At 50.3% G+C, this 20,841-nt stretch overlaps 1 protein-coding gene across 5 annotated transcripts in view; it reads right to left on the minus strand.

The window, feature by feature from the left end:
* PRDM16 (PR/SET domain 16) overlaps positions 1-20,841 on the minus strand; it is a 349,652-nt gene that overhangs the window by 48,201 nt on the left and 280,610 nt on the right. For 4 of the 5 annotated variants that reach the window (XM_026096564.2, XM_026096563.2, XM_064525413.1 and 1 more), the window contains one exon: positions 9,478-9,612. The exons of the other annotated variant lie outside the window; for it this stretch is intronic. In XM_026096564.2, the coding sequence (XP_025952349.1) occupies positions 9,478-9,612 (135 nt within the window). The remainder of the gene's footprint in view (positions 1-9,477; positions 9,613-20,841) is intronic. 5 annotated transcript variants of the gene reach the window in all.

A 20,841-nucleotide genomic window follows, 5' to 3' on the forward strand; every position in this document is an offset into this window, starting at 1 on the left:
TGTGCAGAACGGGGTTTAAATGGCATCTAGGCCTTACATAGGTTTCCTGCACCAACACGAACTCTCCCACGCCAAGGATGCACTTAGAAGAAATTACAAGGAGAAGGAGACCCACTTAACCTAAGGTGCAACAGGCTGTAACGCCGCAAGGCACCACCAGACCAGCACGTTCATGGCTCTGCGTTGTTACACGTATACAGACCACACACCCGTACCCGCTGATCAGCACCACAGACGACTTAGAGCCGTGGTCTCACGCCCGGGACGAGCGGCTACGTGCGAGCGCACTGCCACCGGCCTCGCCTGTGACACAACGGCAACGCGCGCGGGGAGCAGAGCGGGCTGTTGCTGGGGCGCAGCGGCAGGCGCGGGCAGCGAGCTGTCGGCTGCCGGTTCTGGCCGATACCCGGATCTGCGCGTGCACGCTGCCGGGGGTGTTACAGGAACGGTTCTAGGGCAGGTCTGGGTGCAGGGAGCGCTCAGGAACCGGAGCTGGGAGGCCATTTCGTGAGAAAGAGCAGCAAGGAAAAACTCGGGTGACGCCAGCAGCAGCGGGTCGCGGGCTGGCGTCCCCGGCGAAGCAGAGCACCAGGGCTGCAGGAGCTCCGGGGGTCGGTGCCTGCCCCGGGAGCTCTCCGGCCCTTTGCAGTGCCCCCTTCCAGCACCACTGCCACGAGCACTCAGAAGCTGAGAGTCACCAGTGTCTCCCGAAGATCAGCCGGGAGGTTTATCAGCGCTCCTTCTCATGGCAGTGGGCAAAGCCCCTCCCGGGCACCGGCCCCAGTTCACCGAGCGCTGCCGCCCGAACCAGCTGCGGCCCAGCCTCCGCCCGCTGCTGCTGCTCACACGCAGCGGGCGCGCACGGCTCGGAGCCGCCGGCGTCGGGCGGCCGCAGCTGCCCCCGGAGCCGCCGCCGCGCGCAGGCTGCGCTCCGGGCTGCGCGGGCGCTGCCGGCAGCCCCGCACCCGGCCCCGGCCCCGGCCCCGGCCCCGGGGCAGCCCCGCGCGGGCGTGCGCACGGCGGCCCCGGCAGCAGCGCTGCCCTCGGGCGGGCGGCGGCGGCGGCCCCCCCGCTGCTCCCCGGCGGCGCGGCCGGGCTCGGCGCCCAGGGTCCCGCCCGCCCCAGCAGGGGGCAGGCGCCGCCCGCCGCCCCGGCCCGGCCCGGCCCGGCCCGGCCCGCAGCGCGGAACCGGCGGCAGCGCGGAACCGGCGGCGGCGCGGAACCGGAGCGGGGCGGCGAGCAGCAACGACAGCGGCCGCTCCTGCGTTCAGAGACTTTCTCTCTGATAAAGCGAGGGCAACGCGAGGGATCGGTTTCTGCAGCCGCCTCGGCTTGTGCTCCTCGAGACGCTTTGAAAGTCCTGCAGCTTCAGACCGCTCCCAATGTTACTCTGCTCGTAGGCGAGATGTTAATGACGCAGTGGAGAATCCTGGCCGCAAAATCCCCCGTGCAGAAGCTCCAGCCGCCGTCAGCGACATGGTCACAAAAGCAAATGCTTAAGGGGAGAAATAAAAAGGAACGGCTCGCGCTTCCCAGGACATCCCAAACTGAACGGAAGCCCATCCTCGGTGCCAGGACCCCAGCACAGTTTCCATCCCACTTTCCCCACCGCCCTCGTGAGCAGCTCCTGCAGGGAAGATGCCCCCGGCCTCGCCCGGCGCGTCCCCCAGCCAGCACGCGAGCGGGAAAAGCCAGCGGGCGCAGCGCACCGGGAGGCCCGGGCTCATCCTCGGCAACGTCCTGAGACCTCGGCTGAGAGGTCTTTAGACTGGTAGCAAGCTCCACGCTTGCACGCCGATGTCAAGAGGTGAACACGCTCCCGAAGGACTGTGCTTCACTGCTCTGCACACATCGGCTACATTTCCAGGGGTCCCACTGCAAACAGGCGGAAGGAATTTCTCCTTTCCCCGATTGTGTTTTACATTCATTTCCAGCTCTGTTTCCTGCCTGTCCTGCACAACGGGACAAACCTACATCCTTGGCTCGAGCTTTTCGCAAGCCCGAATCCCATCGAGTTTAATGGCAAATTTGCCAGAAAAAACGAGGAAGACCAGGAACAAGCGCTGGTCGTGGGGCTTGACTCCGTAAACCCAAAGTGATAATGTGCTACCTAAGATAAACGAACTCAAAATAGCTCTTAGTGAACATTTCTCTATCAGCCAGTAATCGAAAACCAGATGAGCACTAAAATACAGCCCGCAAGCTAAGGGTATACCTAGGTCATAGACACATTCATAAATTTTACTTTGAAAATCCTTCAGAATTATGACACTAAATGGTTAACATCGCCACTATTTTGGTATCTCATAATCTATATAATTACTGTACGTAAAAATATTTCTGCAACAGCCTTTCAAGAAATACAGTACGAGCTTTATTAATTATTGGGGAAAAGTAGGATTCTGCTGGAGCCACATTAATTTCATCAAACATTTCATTATAATAATTAACTTCATCTTGCAATCATGCTACTGAAGGTCTGAATTAATTAAAACGACTGCTGTGTTTCCTTTGCTTTGTTGTGCACTGAGAAAGATCAGATTTACTAATCCATCAGAACATTTACATTTATAAATCATTTATGTCATTCTTCATATAAAAATTCCAAACATTATCTTTTCTTATTCCTCACAACAAAAGAGCCCCCTTTAATCATTACGCCACTACTCCCCTAACTATCAGCTATTTTTATTTAAACATAGGATAGTTAACAATGTAACTAGTTTGGGGGTAGAGCGCTCTCAGACGATTGAAAATACTACATTTCTTGATTTCTATAAAAATTATTTTGTATTCCAGATATGGGATTTTAGAGGAAAAAAGAAAGGAAAGTAAAAACCAGGAATCTCTTCCCAGGCCGGGGCTGATCTGTTCCGTACCTACTTCCGAGGATGTAAGCGTGGTGCAAGAGAAAGCCGGCTCTGGCTCTAACGTTTTGCAGCATACGACAGCCTGTTTGGTACAATTCCTGAAAATACCGATAATGCAGAACCGCGGCACAGCCGCGGTCTGAGGCTGATGTCATTAAAAGCGGAGCACAAAGTAATCAAAGCTGTACATCTTTTCGCTGAGAAAAAGTGTTCTTGAGACACACAGACACGTTCAAAAACAATGTGGTAACTGTTTTAACTGTTTCCAATATCGAGGCAATAGATGGAGATGAAACACATCAAGTGAGAAAAGCGTGTCTGAGTATTACCTCATTATTTAAGTATCCTTCATTAGAAACAGCACTGTTTACCTGCAGCGTGAGTTATGTCTGCTATTTATTTTAGCTTCATTGGGGTAACACTCCTCCACTTCGAGAAAAAAGAGCATTAGGGAACTGAGAAAACAGCTGCAGTGTTTACCTAAAGGTCACAAAAGGCAGCCCCGGTCGCATCGGCGCGCAGCAGAAGGGACGTGTGCCGCCGGCTTTCGGCGAGCGCTGCGCCGCTTCGCGCGTCCCTCGCCGAGACGACCGGCAGCCCCGCGTGCCCGGCTGGCTCCGGAGCGAGCGCACCGCGAGCTCGGCCTCGCGCTCCTGCCCGGAGCACGACTGCGCGGTTTGCTTTTGTTCGGATGTTTTCCTGCCCTGGAATAGCCTTTCCTTTGTTCCAGCTACGCCACGCTGCCTTCTCTTTCCTCTTTCAAGGCGCTGCATTACCTACCTAGGAATCCTGAACACGGAGCAGCAGAACGAGATTATACATGTATCACACATATAAAATAGAGACTATAATTATATATACGCACACGTGTATATATATGCAAAATGCTGATAAATTAAACAGAGGCCTGACTTTTTCCATCACCGTAGCTCCTAAATAAGTATACATAACGTGAATGAAAGCAGCAGCTATTGTACTGAAAGCAAGCTCGTGGCTTTTGTATTAATTACATGTACTCTGTTTAACCTTACAGTCTCTGAGTAACTACAGCTAAACTGCTGAAGTATTTACCCCATGAAGGCAGCAGTAGCAACATGAAAAAATGAAACAACAGAAGTTTTATATCATTTTCCAGATGCATTTAGCAAGTTATTTCATTTTTCGACGTTCCTGTTCCAGTCCTCATTTAGAAACACAATTATCTCAGTCAATCACGGATTTTTTATTCTCTTCAATTATTTATCAAGTAAGCATAAATATTAAAAAATCACACTAAAATTATTTTACATTTGAAAAATGGTTTCACAATGGAAAAATGGTTAATGAAATTTCTCAGCTAATCTCTTTCTAAATAACAGCATTTTAACCTGTAAATTGCAAAAAAAAATTCAGAGGTCCAGATTCTGCTCTCAGTTACCTCACTAAAAATCCAGAATAATTCTTTAGACATGCCTCGGATTATTCCCGAGTTAAAGGAGCATAAAGCAGAACAGAATGGGGTCCTATCTGTGGAAAAAAAGGGAAAAAAAAAAAGGAAGCAAAGGTCCCTCTCCTCATGTAATATGTTTATTTTTTCTTGAAAAGCAAATGGTTTTGATAAAAAGCTTATCCTGGCTCTCATCAACACAATGCTGCTTCGTTGTTTCGTGGGTAACCTTCCCGTGCCGAGCTGCCCTTTCCTTCCCAGGCTCAACCCCAGCACCGCCGCTGCCAGCAGCCTCCCGGGAGCCGGTGGAGGGGAGCCACGCCGCCCTGCTCCGACGCCACGCCGCCCTGCTCCAGCCCCACGCAGCCCCGCTCCAGCCCCACGCCGCCCTGCTCCAGCCCCGCTCCAGCCCCACGCCGCCCTGCTCCAGCCCTGCTCCAGCCCCACGCCGCCCTGCTCCAGCCCTGCTCCAGCCCCACGCAGCCCTGCTCTGACTCAATGCAGCCCTGCTCCAGCCCTGCTCCAGCCCCACGCCGCCCTGCTCCAGCCCCACGCCGCCCTGCTCCAGCCCTGCTCCAGCCCCACGCCGCCCTGCTCCAGCCCCACGCCGCCCTGCTCCAGCCCCACGCCGCCCTGCTCCGACGCCACGCCGCCCTGCTCCAGCCCCGCTCCAGCCCCACGCCGCCCTGCTCCAGCCCTGCTCCAGCCCCACGCCGCCCTGCTCCAGCCCCGCTCCAGCCCCACGCCGCCCTGCTCCAGCCCTGCTCCGATGCCATGCAGCCCTGCTCCAGCCCTGCTCCAGCCCTGCTCCAGCCCCACGCCGCCCTGCTCCAGCCCCGCTCCAGCCCCGCTCCAGCCCCGCTCCAGCCCCGCGCCGCCCTGCTCCAGCCCCACGCAGCCCTGCTCCAGCCCTGCTCCAGCCCCACGCAGCCCTGCTCTGACTCAATGCAGCCCTGCTCCAGCCCCGCTCCAGCCCCACGCAGCCCTGCTCCAGCCCCGCTCCAGCCCCACGCCACCCTGCTCCAGCCCCACGCAGCCCTGCTCTGATGCCATGCAGCCCTGCTCCAGCCCCACGCAGCCCTGCTCCAGCCCCGCTCCAGCCCCACGCAGCCCTGCTCCAGCCCTGCTCCAACCCCATGCAGCCCTGCTCCGACGCCACGCAGCCCTGCTCCAGCCCTGCTCCAGCCCCACGCCGCCCTGCTCTGACTCAATGCAGCCCTGCTCCAGCCCTGCTCCAGCCCCACGCAGCCCTGCTCTGACTCAATGCAGCCCCGCTCCAGCCCTGCTCCTGCCCCACGCCGCCCTGCTCCAGCCCCGTTCCAGCCCCACGCAGCCCTGCTCCAGCCCCACGCAGCTCTGCTCCAGCCCTGCTCCAGCCCCACGCCGCCCTGCTCCAGCCCCATGCAGCCCTGCTCCAGCCCCACGCCGCCCTGCTCCAGCCCCACGCCGCCCTGCTCCAGCCCCGCTCCAGCCCCACGCCGCCCTGCTCCACCCTGAGTCGCGGTGTATGGCACGGGCGGCCCCTGCCAGCAACACAAAAGGAAGAAAAATGGAAACACTTGACACCACCCAGAAGCCAAGGCAGAGGTAAGAGCTAACAGCAGGCCGGAGCCGGCAACGTGCAGTCACTCAGAAAAGGCGCCGTGTTTCCGCCCTACGCGTCACTCGTGAGGGCTGAGCTCTACTGCTGGTCCCCGGGCGCTCAGAGCACCCAGCACCGCGGCAGCTCCCCGCGCAGAGCCGCGCACGGTTCGTCACACGTCCCGTCCTCCAGCCACCGCGCCTCTGGCAACGCCTGCCGCGCCGCTCAGCACCCAGCGCGGTTACGGCCGGGACGAGGAGCTTGATTTTGCTCTCTAGCCGTCTTGAGTCCAGTGCTGAGTTTCCCAGCAGAGGCGTCAGTATCCGCACGCAGCGCGGCGCCTCGCGAGCCCCGGGTTCGCCGGGAAACACGCGCCAGCCCACGACACGCGCTCGCGCACTGCCTGATTTTGTCCCTTTCCTGTTTATATTCACACCTTAGTTTTCCTCACAACCAGACAGACCCACAGCTGTCGTTACCCTCCAAAGCGTCACAGTCCAGAAGAGGCATCATCGCCGTCCCTAAAGAAGGAACCGTCCGCTAGTGCCAGGCGGCTTCCACCCTTCGCTTCCCCCCACCCCGTTTACGTAAGATTTTGTGAATTTATGTTTTCAAAAGTCGCAAAAGGGTGGCTATTACAACGAAAAAGTAAAGAAAAGACGATGACTGTGTCTGATAAACAGCCGTTCTCTCCAATCGGACTGCTGCACGCGCTGCAAACGAGCACAGCCAAAACTCTCCAGATGAGGGGAAAGGGCACAAAGACATGCAGTGCACTGGCCTTGGAATAAAACGTGATACAAACAGCTATTTAACCCTTTTGCCAAAACTTGCATATATGTTACCCTTAATCTAAGCATTTATAAGGGCTGGAGAAAAGCCAGGAGTCCACAAATTACCATTTTAAAAAGAAAAAACATGAATTCATGTCAGAATGACACATATCGACTCATTTTCTTTCCTCAGTCTAAGATGTCTTTAAGAAGCCCAAATTCCGGTATTTTTTTCTTCCTTTAGCATTTGTATTCCGATATTTTTTTCTTCCTTTAGCATTTGTATTCCGATATTTTTTTCTTCCTTTAGCATTTGTTTGTGCTCTTCTACTGCTCCTGCTAAGGAGCCCTGGAACCGGCCTCCTCACCCTCGCGGGGGCGGATGCGAGGCACAAAGCGCCAGCTGAGCAGACCTGCACTGCTGAGGCAAGAAGTGAGCATAACCGGATAAAGCCCTAGGAGCATACGAAGTGGTGCCAGAAAGTATTAGATACTATATGCAGTCGCACTGGTTTTGTTAAATCTTCTGGGAGTCCAGAAAGGTATCCCTTGGTCTAACAGCTTGTGCTCAGATCCGCCGTAGGCTGCACGCAAAGGAAGCCAGGCCCTTTGCAGACGGCCTGCAAACCAGTATGTTCTGCACAGAATGAGGGACGGTAAAAGTTCTAAGTAATAGGTAAGGGGAAATGTAACGGCCCCTACGACATTGCTGTCGTCCTGCGAGGCTGCGATTCGGAGGCCGGGCGCGTCGCCCACAGCGCGGAGCGGCACACGGTGCACGAGCAGCTGACGACAGCTCGTGAGCAGCGCGGAGCCGGCGCTGAAGCCATCAGCAGCTCGCTGGAACTAAGCGGCTGGACGTTTCGAGGTTTCTGCCTCCAGCTTTTCTAGATTGCTACACTCACAAACATTTGTGATATCCTTGTAATTTTTCTGCAGCCAGAGTTAAGTTACTTAAAAGCATTCTAAAACAGGAACAAAGAAGTTTACAAAATGGACTCATGTTTTGGCACAACCTGAGCTCTTCTCATTTTACACGTGTTGGCTTGCTTCAGGTTCACTCTGACTTCCAGGTCAGCTACAGATTTTTGGAATGCTTTTGTTAGAAATGTATTTTTCCACCCTTAGCTCATTCTTTTCTTTACCCAGATATGCCCCTTGTTTGCTAGCTGGTAGTAATATTAAGGCGGCATTTCTCCTTAAAGTTGGGCCTGAACCAGTGACTCGCATTCGAACTGTACGCAATTTGAGGTTTGTGAAACTCCCCACTTGGATTGCTCATCTTGAATCCATTTTTGGTTTTAAGCTTCAAAGAACTTTACAAACATTAGCTAATTAATCCTTGCAATACCCTATCATCTGCAAGAGGGAAAAGGTTACTGAGTCTTTTGGACTCGCATTATCTAATCATATTAACTCCACGTAATACCTCTCCCACACACCCACATCTGCAGACTGGCATTTCTAGAATATGCCTATTCGGGTTTTATTGTTTTTTCTCAGCAGCCTCCCAAACCACCCCCCATCCTCAGGCCCCTCTTAAACATAGACAAAAATGGAGTTTGCAGCTTGGGATCAGGCTGTCTATCCACCGCTGTCAACTTGCAGCATAAACTTTCTACGGTTTTGACGGCACCGAAATACCGACACGGCCCTCCATTTGTCTCATTTTTGCTTTATTAACAGAATCCGTGTTTCACAGCAACTGTCAACGCTTCACACAATCTTCCCCCGCCACAGGAGGGGTCAAGGGCTAGCAGATGCCATGATACCAGGGGTTTTAGAAAAATCATCTTATTTACACCAGCAGCAGAGCTGCTGAACGGATGTCCCCCTCGGCCACTTTCATCCAGTGCTGCTACGATACAGCTAAACTGCAGACAAAATACCTAGCATAACTCTAGGCTGGGACTTATTACCCTCTGCTGTGGTTTCCAGAATGACTTAGATATTCCATTGCTCATAATTAGATCCTTTCTGCCGTGAGAATACAAAGAAAAGCGCTCGCCAGCTTCTTGCCTCGCACACACAAAGCTGATAACCCTGCCTCCAAGCGAAGAGCATCAGGGAATGGGTGAGGGCTGCAGCTACTGGCAGGAGAAATAGCACATCTCAAAATCTCCGTGGCTACCGGTTACATTCCACTGGCTCTTATTACAGACCCGCTCCAGGAACACTTAACCTACATCACAGCTTACCTAACGCTTTGCATCACTTCACTTGCTGTTTTCTCAAGGGGAAGGTCTGCAAGAGGGAGTCAGCGTGTGATCAGGTCTTGTGGAGGTCTGCAGAACTCCACCTATCTGCACCAACTCTCCACATGAACTTCGTTAGTGTACAAAAACACAAAGCGGCTTACTCCACTTGCAAGGAGAATCGCGGTCCTTCATGCGAAGGTCCTCCACGACAGAAAAGTTACTGCTTTGTAAACATACAGTTTACCACGCATTAATATCCCATGCCCTCCTCCTCAGACAGCAACCCAAGTAATCCAGCCATATTCCTTCGGCAGCCAAGTGCAGCCTGAACCCATCCGTCAGCCTCAAGAGCGCAAGCGACAGCACTGCGGCGGCAGCCTTTCTGTGTGGCTCTAGCGCCGAGAACCTCATGGGAAAGACGAGATTCCACCACGTTTCTGGTTTAACTCCCAGGAGAGAGAGAGTTAAAGCAGCAAGTAAAGGACAGGGCTCTAATCTCAACTAACTCAGGTGTTGTATCACCTGAATTTTCCCTGTGATGTTTTAGTTTTTCTCTAAAGAACCCACCCTAGTATCCCTTGGAGGGGTGAGGTGAACACAGCAACCTGAAAATTGCCAAAATCGTTACCTGGTCATTAACGTGACACACAGCTAGATTCTGTTCGTCACAGGAACAGGCCACACGGATGTATTTCAGCCAGTTCCCAGCTCCACTCTGGCTAGCATCAACACAGAATTTCTCATTTCCCAGGTCATCAGCAATCTGTAGAAGAAGAGGAGGTGGAAAATGGGTCATCTGATGCCAAATGATAGATAGAGAAAGAAGAAAAAAAGGAGAATTATTTACAGTGCAGGATTCCAAACAAGAAACACAAAGGAGAAAGCTTGATGGTATGTATAATAAATAAAGACATATGACTAGATTAAAATCAGCTCTTAAGGGCTAATCAGAAATTCCCCGGTCGGAAGAATCCCCATGGACGCCAACCAGAGCTCTCTGTGAGTAGCAGGCTCAGGATCGGCATCGTTACGGAGACAAAAGCACAGTGCCAATATCCACACCAACTTCAACGATCGGAATAGATCAGCTTCTCTCACCTGCATTCGCTTTAATGGCTAGGTACTTAAACTGCTCCATCTTCATATTATCTATTTTACCCTCTGATGTATAAACATTTTTTATTATAAACGTAAAAAAACCCATTTTTTTCAGTGAAAGTTTCAAAACAGGTCGCTTTCCATAATGTTGTGAAATTGTATTTAAAAAATGCTGCCACCAGTGATACTTTCATTTACATACCTACACCGCTGTAGAAATTCAGCAACACTAGAGGACCTGCGTGGTTGAACGTCAGGTACAATCTGGCTAGCGTGTCAAAGACACACCCTTCCCAATGAAAAGCCCTCACAAATGCTTAAAAGTCCAGGTGTGAAAAGGGGGTTGATTCAAGGGCTGCGGTCTAAACCTCCCCCCTCCTTTTACCAGGACGAGACTTAGGACTTCTCCTTTCTTACGACATCAAGGTAACTTTGACGCTATACGAGGGGAACAGACGCCCAGCGTTGCATACCAACGTTCACGATGATCCATTTCCCAGCTCGCTCGAAAAAGCGTACTCTCAAAATTATAGAGAACACCGCCAAAACGAGGAAAAAGCCCTCTGAGACACTCGTACGGCAAGACCGGATTCAGCTCGTGAGTGGGCCTTCCTCATCGCGGGACCCCCGTCTTGCTTTAGACTTGGGTTTCCCTCCGCCCCTGCTAGGCCCTGTGTCACTGCAAATCACTTCAGTCATCAAAAGCTCTTAACATGCTTTTACAAGCAATTAATTCTCTCAGAATCTCATGGGATACGGTAATACTTTCCCACCTATTTCAAGAGGGAGAAAGAGGAAGAGGCAGGAACAAAGGAGAGGGAAAACGAAACCGAAGCGATGACAGCACCAGAGGGGCCCCCGGTCCGCGTGAGGAACCGCTGAGCGAGGCTGTCGGCTCCCGCCCCGCCGCCCCAACCCGGCCGCCTCCGGGCTCGCCCGACCCTCGGCAGCTCGGAGCACCGCCGGGCGAGCCCCGTCCCGCGGGCGCGCCCTGCTCCTTCGCTCCCAGCGCTGCCTGTATTTTCTCGGGCTATGCGTACTGAGATGGACAAAGGGAAAACCAAGTAACTAGCACACGGCTTACTGCGTCCTGACCAAAGACATGGCACCGGGGCTTCAGCGGGATCCTGCACGCTCTCCCGGAATACGTGTCTGCACGGGACGCAACGAGCGAGGGACGCAGCCCTCCCGGTGGCCAGTCTTGCTGGTACCCGGGCTGGGGATACCCTCGCCGTTGCTCACCAGCTAGGTTTCGGGAGAGAGAGCTAAACGGATCGGCCCCGTCCTCGACGGCACCGCACAGCCAGGCACTCGAACCGAGCCGCCCGCGGCCGGGGCCCTCGCGTGCGCGCTGCAGCACACGCCGGGGCGGCGGGGTCGCACACTAACGCCGTGCAGCGCGTCAGACTTCACCCTGCCCCACCTAGTTCACTGCAAGCTATCCAGCCCTGGCTCCGAATCCTAGCCTCCAGCTTTTTGCCAGACAGTCCTAACTTCCAATACGCAGATAGTTTTTCTCCAAATCCCAAGCTCCTTGCTCATCAATCCTAGTATCTCTTCCCTGCCTTGACCCAGCGCATACTCCTGAGCTTGCACACCTCCCTCTCATACTCCCAGGGCTCGTTTCCTCGCCAAGCCAGGCCTCGTTTCCCAGCTCCTCGTGCGCCGCCTCCCCGCTCCCTCCTCCCTGCTCCGCCGTCCCAGGCACCGAGCAGAAGGCGTCCGGCGCGTGCGAAGCTCGGGCCCGCTCTGCCCCTGCCTTTCAGTCCCCGCTGCATCCGTCCCGCTCCTCCGCTCAGCAGCTCTCCCCCAGCCCGTCCCTACTTTCCTCCTCCTCTCCCGATTGCCTCGTCTGCCATGCCCGGAGCCTCTCCCGATTTCCAGCCCTGCCTTCCCTCCCGCGGATGTCAGCCTCGGGGCCCTCCTCTGCCCTAGCCTGGGGGCAGCTCCACTCCTGCGCGCGCAGGAGGGCTTCGCCGAGACCTCCTACAGCGGTCACAGGTCCCTTCCAAAGGGGGAAAGGGGGGACACGGGAGTTTTCTTACGCAGCTGAATCTCAGACCATAAAAAGCGCTACCGAAGGCAACCAAGAGCTGAAGCCAGCAGTATGAGCTAGCGATCCCAGAGCAAAGAGCACGGGGGTTTCGAGCTCCCCACGTTCAGAAGATGAGCTGCTACGTTCTGCACTAACTAAAGCTTCTCAATAGCCTTCAAGTGTGACATCCTCACCCTGAACCAGTAAACCGGCCCTGAGGTTGCGAAGGTGTGAACTCCTGTGGTGAGGGCCACATCAGGGAAGAACAGCTGCAGATCTGGGTCCCACCACACTCACGGTTTCCACAGTGAACATGTGAAACTCTACAGTCGTAGTTACTCCTCCATCTACCAGAACATGCCAGAATGTACCAGGACTGCCGAGGTTAGGTTACATGACAAGGTAAAGGATAATGTGAAAACCTAGTCAGGAACACACCAGATAATGTCACGTGTTAAAAACAGGTCAGGCTCACACTGAGCACACTATCGCATACAAAGGGCTTGGGAAAGTGCTTCATTGCTTGTTCGTTTTTACTGTAGATACAACCCTCAAAACTGGTTGCATTTGTTCAGGGACTGGAAGTTTTTGAAAGAACCACTGGGCTATGTTGGATTTATCATGATCCTACCCTTCTTCGGTGATTCAAAGAGGAGGTGGACCACACAAGTCCCTGCTCTTCCCCAGCAAGACACTTTCTCAATACCTCTCAGTACTTTCTTGCAGCCCTTGTTTATCTCTCCTTCAGCTCTACTCATAATTTCAAATACCTGATAAAAGGCAGTAGTGTCAGAGGAAGCCAATCTAACATCACTCAGACTTTGCAAGAAAAAAAGAAAAGAGACGTGTTCTTAATGTGGATTCAGCAATTTTACTGAGTTTACTCAAGCTAAAATAATAGTGACTTGTATTTTATCTCAGGGAACCTCTAGGAACGTGGAGGTTGACTAAAGCCATTGACTGTTGTTGAGATTAAAGCACTTGTCCTGGCCCCAGTGATCCTAAATGAGCTAAAGAAGTTAAATGTCCAAACCAGCATCTTAGGGAGTGAGGAGGGGAGACCCACACAGAGAGAAAATAAGTGATATCAGCACCTATGGAAATAGTTCGGATAACAAAAGTGAAATGAATCATTGATGTTCAGCTGCTGATTTGAAGACACCGAATAGTTTGGGTAGCCTGTAGCAGCACTCCACTAACCTCCCAATACACCACTAACTCTAACACCACTCCACTAACACCCAATACCAGCAATTTAGGCTGTAGATTAGAGCAGCAATTAGTGAAATTAGGTCAGTCTAGGAAAACAAGATGCCAAATTGCAGGACTGCAAAATCAGTCTATCCTATCTTACAGGCTCTCTTCCATACTCTAGACTGGTTTGGTTGAAGACACTTCAGATAGTTCTCGAAAAAAACAGAATTCAGCTCAAATGCACCAACCGTTTTGCAAGGCCCCTGCACAAAGCTTGACAGCTCCACTTCAGGATGAGGTCCTCTCTTAGCTAGAAATCACCTGAAACTTAGTGGTTTTATCTGAGTGGAGCTTTAAAACCCAAACTGGGGGTGTGAAATCTCACAAATCATAATGAGAAAAAAAGTCTGCATGAAACCCTGGGACCTTAAGCCCCTGCTTTTCACACACACTCACTCTGCTCCATAAATAAAACAAAGTATGATGAACCAAAGCCAGCACTGCCACTGAACTGTATTTTGCATATTACTATTCCATATTGTATAGTGTGCTTTTCTTGTTTTCAACAAGGAACCTTTGAAATTAGAACAGCTGGAAAACAAAATAGCTGTTACAGAAGTAGAAGACAGTGGACACATTATTACAAGCTACACAACTGTTGAATGGCAGTAAGTTACCACTTGCCAGCTGAACCACAGTAAAGTAAGTACGTGAGTTCTCCTGCCCCATTACGTGTATTAGTAAAAGGCGTTTGTTTTTCATAGGGAATTTCCTAGGTTTTTGCTAACACATTTTTGCTTTGCAATTGCAATGGGCTGCAAGCATGCAGGCAGTCCACTGATAAACGAATACAAGTCAAGCTGAAAAACGTAATTGCTTTTGAGCACAGGGACAAGCCCCGAGACAGTGATGGGGTAGTGCAGTGTGCAAGGCAGTATCTGCACATGGAGTTGAGCAACTCTGTGAAGAACCTCACAGTTTATGAGGAATCGGGAAACGCTGCAGAGAAGGAGCAGTAACTCTCACGTGTCGCTTCCCTGTAGCGTGGACGCACCACCGTCCAGCAGCATGTATGGACAGCAAATACTGAGCTGGTAGTTAAGCCACTGAAGAAGCAGCCAAGACTCCTTCCTTCAAGACTCCTCACGTAGGATTAAGTTCTCAACGTGCGTCTTCCCTGAAAGACGTCTCCTCCTTCGCATTCAAACTGCACCAGACGCGAAGGGTCCTGACCCCGGGGACAGCTTTGTCAGATAAGTAACACGTACCGCAGGGAGACTGCTCCCGACCGTCCGGCCTTGCAGACGGAGAGGCCAGGCTGCCTCCGCCCCCCGGGGTTAGCGCGACGTGTAGCCGAGGCAGAACCCACTTACAACTGCACTTTTTAAGTGTGCTGCCTTTTCCTGCATGGCCAGGAGACCCGACTGACACTCATTTCTCCCTTGTGCTGCGGTGTCACCAGCCTGCTAGTTCAGAGAAAGAAACACCCATCAGCGAGGAGCAGAAATCAGTCACGATGGGATGTAACGATGTGGAACAGATTAACAAAGATCTTCAGAATGGCCGGTCTACAGTTTTACCTGGTGTAAAGCGTTTTAAGTCTAGGCATCTAACTTTCGCATTTTCAAGGAACATCATTTGTCTGATTAACAACAGCGGTTTTTACTGTTTGCCCATGATCAGCAGCAAGGGAAGACAGTAGCAGATACAGGTTTAACTGCTTAGTCCCTGGCAGTGAAGTATTCAGTAGTTACTCGGTACAAAAATAAAAGCAAAATACTATCTACAAGAACACAGGCTAATCTTATAAATCTGGCCTTTAAATGACAATTGTGGCATAAAAATGCCAGTATTCGCAAACACGTAGTATCTGACTTTCCCCTAGAGCTGAAGTGAGAAATAAAGGTGATATCCCCAAGGTTGGCAAAAAGCGTGTTTTCACCATAAATGTTCATCTACTGTGATGCTTTTCTGTTTGCCTAACAAAGGGTCAAATTGTCTGAAAGGGATGATTTTTCTCAGGCTTGGTGAGATACAGTATGTATAATCAACTGAGCAAACCAAGTGCTGCAGCACCGGTTACAGAGTAGAGGCATTCTTGAGTAAATCCAGCTCTGTGGTTATCACCTCTAATGAGATCAAGATTACACACCCACGCTCTTTTCTGATGTTCTATACGAAAGTCACATCGCAATTTTAAAAATACTGAAAAATCCTATAATAATCACAAAGCAGAAGTGCGACGTGTATTTTTTCTCTGTCAAGCCTATGCACCCACAGAATAATCTTCTAAGTCTGTATTCTCCCCCCTTTAAAAGCTGCAGAAAAACAAAAGCTGAAATCTTTTAGTGCATCTTCTTCCACTTCAGACCAGAAGAAAATCAGAAATTTCCTTAAACCAACTGTTTACAAGTTATTGTCAATAACAACGAAGATTTTCTATTTTAAGTCTTGTTTTTGTAATGCACAGAAATAATTCATTTTGTTTGTTTTTTAGAAGAAGCATGACCAGCACCAGGAGGCAAGTGATTCACCGGAGAACTCTAAATGCAGAAAGAAAAGGGAGACACAAGAGGGGAGTATTATCTATCGGTACCTTAAAGATAGCAGATGAAAGCACAGAGGGATTCATCCTGAAGTGGGCCGCTGGAAGGCTCGGGGCACCGCAGCCGCCTGATTGGGGCCGTACTCCTCAAAATAGCCGTATCTAGATCTATTAAAGCAACTGGCAATCCACAGGTGAGACCAGCACTAAGTTCATCTCTGCCAAGGACTAATCTGTCGCTTTCACCACGAGACCATTCACCCACAGAAACCCCTCTTCTCCTGAACAAGTTTAGGCTGACCTCAGATATTTAGCACCAACAGCAAAAAAAGGTGCCACAGAAAAAATAGAAAACCACATGTATCATTAGCAGGAATGTGAGTTGTTGGAGTGGAAATTTAGTAGTTTCGGTTCCACTTGCTCTTTGCACTCGGGCAAGTTTTGAAATCAGTGAGGCAATACAGAGGTATCTGATGGATAACTGGGCCCAGACATTGAGAGAAGTAATCAGAGAAGAGGAAAAAAGGGGGGAAAAAAAAGAAGGGAGGAGGGAAGGGGTAAAAAAAGGGGGTGGGGGGAAGGGGGATGGAAAAGCAATTTGTAATTAGTAATTGGTAGCATTTTTGCAAGTCAAAAACTACCTTTTACTGCTATTCCAGGCAGTTTCAGGACAAGGCGCGTTACCATCTTGGTTATCTGACATCTTGGCTATGGTATCACCGCCCCAAAAAGCTGTGCTTAGTGCAAGAACACACTCATCTGTGTTTTGTCCCACCTTTTCCCTAAATTTAACTACAGGCCATCTGGGACAGACGTATGAACTTGCAGATCTGTTGGAAAAACAAGGCTTTCATCTGCGTTGCAGCCTGTGGGCATTGTCATAAAATTGCTTACTGTAGGTGAGAACACTCTCTTTGACTCATCTCCCCCCATCAGTCTTCCATTTTATCCCATCCATCCAGTATCTTCGCATGGATTTCTCATTGCTTCTTCTTCATTGAACATGTCAAAAACGATGGCAAGCTCAGCGTACACTTTGTATTTTCTAACCTAAATCACCTCTCTTCATTTTTGTCTTCAGACCTGACAGTTTATCCAAGTATTCCCACCTCCACTCCCCCTTCTCTGCCGATAACAGTGCCATGATTTTGTCTCGCTGAGCCATTTGCTATCTTTTCCCAGTCCAGAGTCCCTGTCCTTTCCTCTGCAGTCTATTTGGTTAAAACCAATGCACCTTCGTGTTCATTTGGAGTAAAAGGTTTTAAGCTGGCCTATTGCAGAGACATGAATTTTGGACCCAGACCTAGAACGCTGGCTGTGGCCGTGGTTCAGACTCATCTTTATCCAGCCAAAAGGAAATTGTTGTCACGTTCCAGGACTCGCTTTGCAGCTTCATCTGCTTTCTGCTGAATAGCATTCAGGATTTGAATCCAAAAGGCTCATTGATCTTGCAGAGACTCTGTTTCATAATTTATTAACATCAGAAATGCTGAGTTATGAAGCAAAAGTTATGGAAAAATTCTCTTGAACATTTACAATTTTTTTTGCACATCATTTGAGGTTTCCTGCTTCTCTAATTTGTGGGCTCTCTGTTGGGTTGTTTCTTTCACGTTTTAATGGGCAGAGTCCAACATTTGGCCTCAGCAGAGGTGTGCCGTAGCGCTGGAATGCCTAGGGATCTGTCGTCAGTTAGCTTAATGGATTCCTAGTGTGCATGAAGAAACGAAGCAACCATGAGTTTGCCATCAGTGACCCAGCGTCCTGTTGCTATAACATCCCTCCCCAGAAGCCGAAAGTGTAATAAACCTTCTCATCCCATAGTTGCAGGATCTGCCTTTGACAGTTTGGCTGATGTACGAATTTTATTTGGCAGGAGTTAGAGGGAGATTTTTTTCTTTTTGCTTTAATGACCCACAAGCTGATTTAGAGCAATAAACTGTTGCCATGAAGTTTTGTTGTGTTTCTTTTAAATAAAGGGGAAGGGGGGGCTGCTACAATTTATGACTTTCAGAAGTAACTGAAACAGAAAGTCCATTCTTGCCACGAAATGCAGAGAAAAAAAATTCATCCAGAGAAACACCTCTGCCAATGTGTAGACACGAAGCCTGGATGAACTCATAAATTCAGCACTCTGCCTGCAATTAACCAGGCTTCCTGGTGATTTGACAAAGAGTTAATGAGAAACGTGTCAGACAAAAACAGGTCACAGGCCTGAAAACTGATGGGAAGAGCAGCTGAGCCAAACCCAACTTGTTTGCTCCCCCTTAGCTTAGGGCCACAGGAAAAGCTCAAAGTATATTCGGTGAAAACTACTTCAGGTTGCTTACAGGAAACTTCTTGTCCAAAGGTAGGTCCTCCAGCACAGCTTCCAGACAGCTCCCCATCCAGACCAAAAATGCCACGTGATAAGGAGAGCGTGGACTGGAGAAAACATGGTTCCTGTAAAAACCCCTACCTGTGCTTTAATTTATGAGTGTGCACGAGACCTCTTGCATGACCCTGGGCAAGCTGCTCAGGCCCTCATCTTATAAACTCTCGTGCATGCCCACAGGATGTGTGCACGCAAATAATCCTGGTGATTTCGGGGACCTCTCATATGAGTGAAATCATAAGCGCTATTAAATGACCGCAGGATCGGAAAGCTTAATCCATCTGTGACTGACTTGCTGGCTTTGCAAACTGGTTATGGGACTATTCTCAGGGTTGTCCTCAGATTACATTCACTCATATTTGCAAGTACACTTTCAGATTTTCAGTGCACATAGGAAGCGAGGGCTCTACGACAAAGGCACAGTACGTTCAATCGTTCAGAAAGCTCAGCGGACATGAAAAGAAATCTTCAGTGATTTCTTCCTGCGAAACAAGCACCATCACGACTGGCCATCACTGAGGCTGAGCTGGGAGAACCACACGTTTGGGGCGACGCAGTGAGACGCACGCCGAGAGAGAGGGCATCCGTCGCGCAGGGCACGTGCGACGGCTGGGGAGCAGCCCGGTGCCTCCGGCGGCTGGTGGAGGGCAGCACGCCGCTGCAGCCGACGGCAAGAAACCAGCTCGGGCTTTTAAAAGAATGAATGCCTTTGAGTCTTCGCCCCTACCCGAGCCATGCGTGTCTGGACTGCAACTCCTCCATTAGCACATGAGTTTCTGAATCTGTTGCCTTTGCTACTGTATTGCGTGGTTTCATGAAGGATTTGAAGGAAAAATATCAGCAATCTGCAGGAAGGGCTGTTACTGAGACATACTTTTGTCAAGAAAGAAATAAGCTTCTCATTCTTTTTTTCCACCGTATCTAAGGACTACTAGAAATCACACGAAACAAGGCTGCTCTGCTAAAACGTCCTGCTCGGTTTCCAACGCAAGATGTCTGGAAAGCACAAGCTTTGTAAATGAGTCGGAATTTCTTGTCCGTATCTGGATCGAATAGATGAAGGTCTGCCCGTTATTAACGGCTGCTCTCTTAGATACCAGCACAAAACAGCCAGTGAGTATTTCTCATTATCAGCCAGCTTTGCATGAGGACAGAAAGTCTTTGAAATTGCAGTGTCGTTGATGTGTCTTTCAAGCACAGCAGATTCCTTCCAGCTGAATTTACATTAGACCCGACTGTAAATACAAAACCTCTTAGGAGAAACCAACAGCAGCAATAATTATACAGCAAACCATTTGCGGAGCTCATTAAATATGATCTCCGTGAAAGCATCTTCCTTTGCTGCATCAAAGCAGCTTGATGCAACATGTACCGGAGTGTTTCAGAAGCCGCACTGCTTACATGGCAGAGCAAGTCCTGTGCGAAGGGATGAAGAGGAGGAGCTAAGAACTACTGGGAAAAACCAACAACTGCTCTGCTTTCCTTATCCTGTATATATGCTTGCTTATATTCCTGCTTTAGAGGTGTTGCTTTATTACACAGAAGACAACCCTAAATACACAGTATGTCAAAGGAGGTGCTATAATTCTGTTGAGGCATGAAACAAAAACCTCCTCACTTTTCCTCCTCTCCACGCATGCTCCCCCTTACCTCCCTTTTTCTGCTTGAGGAGAACTGGCTAAACTTGCACAGTGACATCTAATCGCCATGCAGTAAAACATGAAGTAAAAACGCCAAAACAGAAGAAGACTTCCAAGATGATGGCAAGCATTTATCTCAACAAAAGCTCATTTTTCACTAGTAACGTAATTCATACCACACCGATTTAAATTAAATAGTAAACCGTAAAAAATTAGGCTGGAACCAAGCACAGGGTTGCCTCAGTTGTCATACACACAAGCTCAAAAGGGATTTCCAGTTCTTTGCAACATACACACACACAAACTTTGAAGCCTTCTTCCTCCCACACGAAGGGCTCAAGACATCACACGTCTGTATTATACCTCATTTTGCCTCATTTTAAAAATAGTAATCGCTGAAGGTCTAAAAGCTTAATAGACGAGAAGTAAATGGGAAGTCAAGAGAGCAGTCTGGATCCGATAAAGAGATGGCAGAGAGTGTTTGCAGGCAGATGAAGATTTAGAATTTTATGACATTTCATTTCACTGTAATTAGGAAGAGGGAACAGAAACAAGAAGTACAACAGTAGTGAATTCCTCGTGCTGTTCCAAGGGATTAAAACAGACATGATTTGCTAGCATCTTACAGCTTCTGTGGAGATTCAGAATGCCTCAGGCTATGATTAGCTTGCTGCTATTTCAGAAGGGAGACATGGTGCTAAAATGGCTCTTTCTAACGAAAGCCTGCCAATTAGCCAAGGGGAAGGAGGGCAGGAGCAGCACTCCTGGCAAAAGGGAGCAATACGCAGGCGCGGAAGCTGAGCCGAACCTTCCCGTGGTAGCACTGGAACGATTTCTGCCGGTAGTTTCTCCAGGAGTCTTCTCAGCACCTGAGCCACCGATCTCCAGCCAGGTCTTCTCAACCTCTCCTTCCCGGCGGCCCATCTAAATGAGCTCTGCTCTTTCTCTGAAGCGAGCAATTCCCACAATCCGGCTCAAGGTGCTGCCGACACCCGATACGTACGCTGTCCCCCTAAGTCTCCCTACGCAGCAGGCTGGTCTGCCACAGAGGAGACACGGAGCTCAGCAGCTCCCACCGCCAGTCCCGTTCGGAAGGGCGACTCTGGGGC

This window comes from Dromaius novaehollandiae, chromosome 24, assembly GCF_036370855.1.
Source record: "Dromaius novaehollandiae isolate bDroNov1 chromosome 24, bDroNov1.hap1, whole genome shotgun sequence".
Lineage (NCBI taxonomy): Eukaryota > Metazoa > Chordata > Aves > Casuariiformes > Dromaiidae > Dromaius > Dromaius novaehollandiae.